This window comes from Austrofundulus limnaeus, unplaced genomic scaffold (assembly GCF_001266775.1).
Source record: "Austrofundulus limnaeus strain Quisiro unplaced genomic scaffold, Austrofundulus_limnaeus-1.0 Scaffold360, whole genome shotgun sequence".
In the NCBI taxonomy this organism is placed as follows: Eukaryota; Metazoa; Chordata; class Actinopteri; order Cyprinodontiformes; family Rivulidae; genus Austrofundulus; species Austrofundulus limnaeus.
In genome coordinates this window covers 347,484-352,306 of record NW_013952762.1, presented here as the reverse complement: position 1 = coordinate 352,306, position 4,823 = coordinate 347,484, and the positions used below count along the sequence as shown (strand labels likewise).

Sequence of the window (4,823 nt, the reverse complement as noted above, 5' to 3'; positions counted from 1 at the left end):
TATGTATGTATATGTGTATGTATGTATGTATGGATGTGGATGTGGATGTATGTATGTATGGATGTGGATGTGGATGTATGTATGTATATGTGTATGTATGTATGTATATGTGTATGTATGTATGTATATGTGTATGTATGTATGTATATGTGTATGCATGTTTTCACTGACGTTCACACTAAAAGAACAGAGTGAACATGTTCTCATGTTTTTCCTGACCTCATGAAGCCCTCTGCTGAGGTAGGAGAAAACGAAACACACAAAAAAGGAGGTGATTACTGGTCCCCTCAGACCTCTCAGTGTCTCATTAACTCAACTCAACACAGTTTAAGGCTCTGAGGTAGAAAAGTGAGAGGGAAGAAATCTCATTCAACAGCTCACTTTAAAGCTTTCTGTGCATCTGAAGCAGAGTCCCTCGTCTTTCCTCCAGGAGCAGGAGGTTGGTCTCCCATGATGATGGACCACAACCCCTGGCTCCAGGTGGACCTAAGGGAGCAGATGGAGGTGATGGCTGTGGCTACACAGGGACGGTATGACAGCTGGGACTGGGTCAGCAGTTACCTGCTGCTCTACAGTGACACTGGGCGCATCTGGAAGCAGTATCGGCATGAGGATGGACTGGAGGTGAGTCCACAGAATTTATTTCTACATCTGTTTAACAGGATAAATTGATTTCTGCTGAAACACGGTGTGCTGAGATCTGAATGAACMTTCAGTGAAGAACCTGAAATTGCAGTGTGTAAGTTAAAACAAACAGAATGGGGCTAAATGTGGCATACAGTGTCTAAGACATAAAAACAGAAAAAATACAGATATAGACAAAACACTCAAACAGTAGCTGAAAGCTAAGATGAGCAACTTAACATGCAACTTGTAGCATAACAGTAACTAAAAATTGGTATAAAATGACAAACACGTATAGAACGAGTCTACTAAAACAGATTTAAAAGAGAATAATGTTTTAAAAGAAATTTAGATCTTTATTTTAGTTAGATATGTTGAAAAGTACAGTGTTGGGCAGCGCTAATCCAAAAATTAGCTCCACAATTTCTAAAGCGCTTATGTTATGGAAAAACTAGTGGAAGCTAATTTTAAAGCGCAACTTCAGTTTGACACTTACTAGCTGACAATTCATGTACAATATATGCACAACACTGCCAACTAGCCGTGTATGAACTCTTTTACAACTTAATTCTATAACCGCCGATTGCTGGGGATGTGATTTCCTGGAACAGACCTTTAGCTCTTGGTGTTAAAATTAAGTTGTTGAGGATTGCTAGTTTGGCTGCTTCTTTAAAAAGTTGTTGAGGATTGCTAGTTCGGCTGCTTCTTTAAAAAGTTGTTGAGGATTGCTAGTTCGGCTGCTTCTTTGTCTTTTTCTTTTGTTTGTTGTAGATTTTTCATTAAAGAAGCATCAATAAAGTAATTTTAAAACAGTTGACTGGAAAACTGAAGCGATGCATTCTGGGTACGACGGATTTGATTTGTGATGGGAAACGAAAGCACGGTCATATAGGAATCTATCTTCACTTCAAAATAAGAGCTTGGATTTTAAAGTTTTTCATGTAGTTGCGCCAGTTGACCACTAGTCTTCATCACATAACATCTTTAAATCATTTCTGCGTCTCTAACCTCCAATTTACACTACATGCGTTCCATCTCCACTCCGCTGCTGTCCGACCTCCACAGCAAAAATGCACCCGTTATAATCAATGAGAGTGTTACACTGGCTGCACAGGGCGGCGGTGAGCGGACAGCGATGCGTCAAAATTAGAACAGATCCCATTTTTGACAGATGCTGGAGCAGCGTCGGAGTCAATTTTTAAAGATTAAGTCGCGCCAACKGGAAAAGAAACGAGCACAACATCCGTATTTTCAAAATAAGACACTTTTAAGCTGGATAATTTGTTGGAATAATGTCGAAGTTGCGGCTATATTAATATTTCTACACAAACGCTGTCAGAATGTATCGTTCTGTTTGGGAAGCAGATGGGAACGTAGCATGAAGCATATGTGTACACACACGATACACGTGGATTTTATTTTGAAATCAGAACTTTCAGAAAGCTGACAGCGAGTCAGTTTCAACATAGATACCAAAAGCCTTTATATCGTTGCTTTCAGCTGTGTTTGGAATTCGTCTTTCACAGAATTAATTATTTTTTGTTTTGACTTCCACATTTATCACTGAATTTATTGCGCGATCGCCTTCCTGCACGTCTGTCGGAGCGGAGCGGAGGTGGTGTAAACTGAACTTTAAACGCACAGCTGRGACCTGCGCAGCGCAGCCGTAACYCATGTAATGTAAATTAGGGGTAACTCCGTTGGCCGATTGCTTCGACCAATTACGTCAAGTATTGAGCTCCAGAATTTAAACTTTTTTTWAAAAAAAGGAGCTCCGATTGTAAAGTAAAATAAATCAATACATACAAAATTTATGGATAACAAACATTAACTGTTTTTGCTATTGCCTTCCTGCTACGTAAGCAGACACAAAGCATTGTGGGAAATCAGAACCSTGACCSAAAGCAACAGTCAGCAAMGATGTATACCTTCTCAATAAGTGTGTTTATCTGGGAGGGGTGCTGTTGGATAGATCATGTGTTGTGATTCATTGACAGCCATACCTTCTGCTGTTCAAGATAATGATGACTGGGAGAGAATTAGTTATTAGTGGTACTGCATTTTAATTTTAGAAAGCAAAAATCCGCTTATGAATTATAAAAATTAGCAAGACCGCTAAAGCGCAAACGAAATATTTACGTCCGCAATTAGCAGATTTGTGCTTTAGAGGGCTGGTGTCCACCACTGAAAAAGTATAAAACCAAACAAACGTAAAAATTATAGCACGGCTATTCTTGACTGAACCAAACAATTGATTTCTGATTTAGTTTGTACGTAATATGCTATAAAAATGCTAAAGTAGTTTGAATTTAAGAAAATAAAAAGCTCTCGAGGTAAACAATGGTGTGAATGCTGAGTGAGGTAAAAGAGTGAGAGAAAGATAAAAAATAAGGTTTGGGTGGAGTTGATTGAGGAAGAGACTGATTCTTTGGCTCTTTGTGATTGATGGAAGATATTACTGTTGAAGAGGCGGAGCCTCTTTGTTGAAGGGTAAGGTTTGTTTCAACAAGACATAAGACATTGGATCTGTTGACCTGATTGTGATACATGTTTGACTTTCATGCTCAAAGAGAAACTTCTGTGTGGAAATCACACATGTAGTGGATGTCTAGAGGAGGAAGAGCTGATGTTAACGAAGATGAAGCTCATAAAGAGACTGCCACAGTCTCCAACAGGCAATGGGGGAACTTGTCCTTACACTGCCTGGCCAAGATGTGCTGCCTCCTGGTCCGTACAGCTACAAAGGTCCACCTGTGTCTCAGTCCAATCTCCTTCCACCAAGTCTTTAATGATCTTTCTAAGTTTTATGTGACTATCTTTATCATTTTTGCTGGAACAGTTGTAAAGAAGGCTGTATTTTCTAATAGCCTCTGCCAGCAGAAACACAAGCAGCGTACTGCCGCTACTTTTCACAAACAAACCTGCAATCACACAATACTTAGCACATTTTTTATGAAACGTAGTTTTGTCAGGCTGTCATGCGCATAACGAGGGTGTCAGCTGGGGGTGTGAGTAGAAAAATTTGCAATTTTAGTCACGGATCCTTGTCAACGAGACATTTTCTCACTTCTCATGGACTATAAACCAGGCTTTAAGGGAAGGTTGGCGCCACACGTGTGTGTGTGTGTTTGGTAGATGTGGAGTTGATTAGAATAAATTAGCATAAACTCTGGGAGCAGGGAGGGAAGGGAGCTAGGCTCAGAAAGGTCACTGTTTGTATAATCTGTAGAGGAATAGAAATGAAGAAATGCCAAGCTGTGGTTTAGCAGGGAGCCTGTTCTGAAGCGGTGCGTGCCTCACTGTTTACACTGCTCTCTGAGAACTAACATTGGCACATTAACAGAAAACTGGAACATTAAAAGCCCAGGAATCCTTGAAGAAATGCATTTCCCCCTCTGCGTATAACACTATAAGTTTAAACTATCATTTATCTACTCATTAGATTGTCCTGAAATGGTTAACCAAAGTATTTTAATTACGGTAATACAATATTTTAGTCTGTATTTGATGCACTGTCTGATTAAATGTATTGTTTATTCATTTTTTAAACAGTTTTACTTTTAAGATAATCCCATCTGAGGACGTGCATTGCAAATTAGTCTGAGCTATAAATGTCACGGCAAAATAATTGTTAATATTTGACATTTGTTAGCACAAATATATACAGGGGTTAGACAATGAAATTGAAACACCTGTCATTTTAGTGTGGGAGGTTTCATGGCTAAATTGGACCAGTCTGGTTGGTCAGTCTTCATTACTTGCACATTGCACCAGTAAGAGCAGAGTGTGAAGGTTTAATTAGCAGGGTAAGAGCCCAGTTTTCCTCAAAAATATTGCAATGCACACAACATTATGGGTGACATATCAGAGTTCAAAAGAGGACAAATTGTTGGTGCACGTCTTACTGGTGCATCTGTGACCAAGACAGCAAGTCTTTGTTATGTATCAAGAGCCACAGTATCCAGGATAATGTCAGCATACCACCAAGAAGGACCAACCACATCCAACAGGATTAACTGTGGACGCAAGAGGAAGCTGTCTGGAAGGGATGTTATGGTCTAAAACCAGCTGTTTCACTTTCATTGTCTAACGGTTAGACAATGATTTCCCTTTGGGATCAATAAAGTATCATTCCGTCCATCTGTCCGTCTTCTTCCTCTTGTCTAATTAAAATAAAATAAAAATAAAAATAAACAAAC

At 39.4% G+C, this 4,823-nt stretch overlaps 1 protein-coding gene across 1 annotated transcript in view; it reads left to right on the top strand.

The window, feature by feature from the left end:
- The window catches only part of LOC106528129 (contactin associated protein family member 5), a gene marked incomplete in the record, with an annotated part of 393,708 nt that overhangs the window by 96,281 nt on the left and 292,604 nt on the right, over nucleotides 1-4,823 (top strand). Inside the window, 1 exon segment of the mRNA XM_014023216.1 lies at nucleotides 431-624. Within this exon segment, the coding sequence (XP_013878670.1) occupies nucleotides 431-624 (194 nt within the window).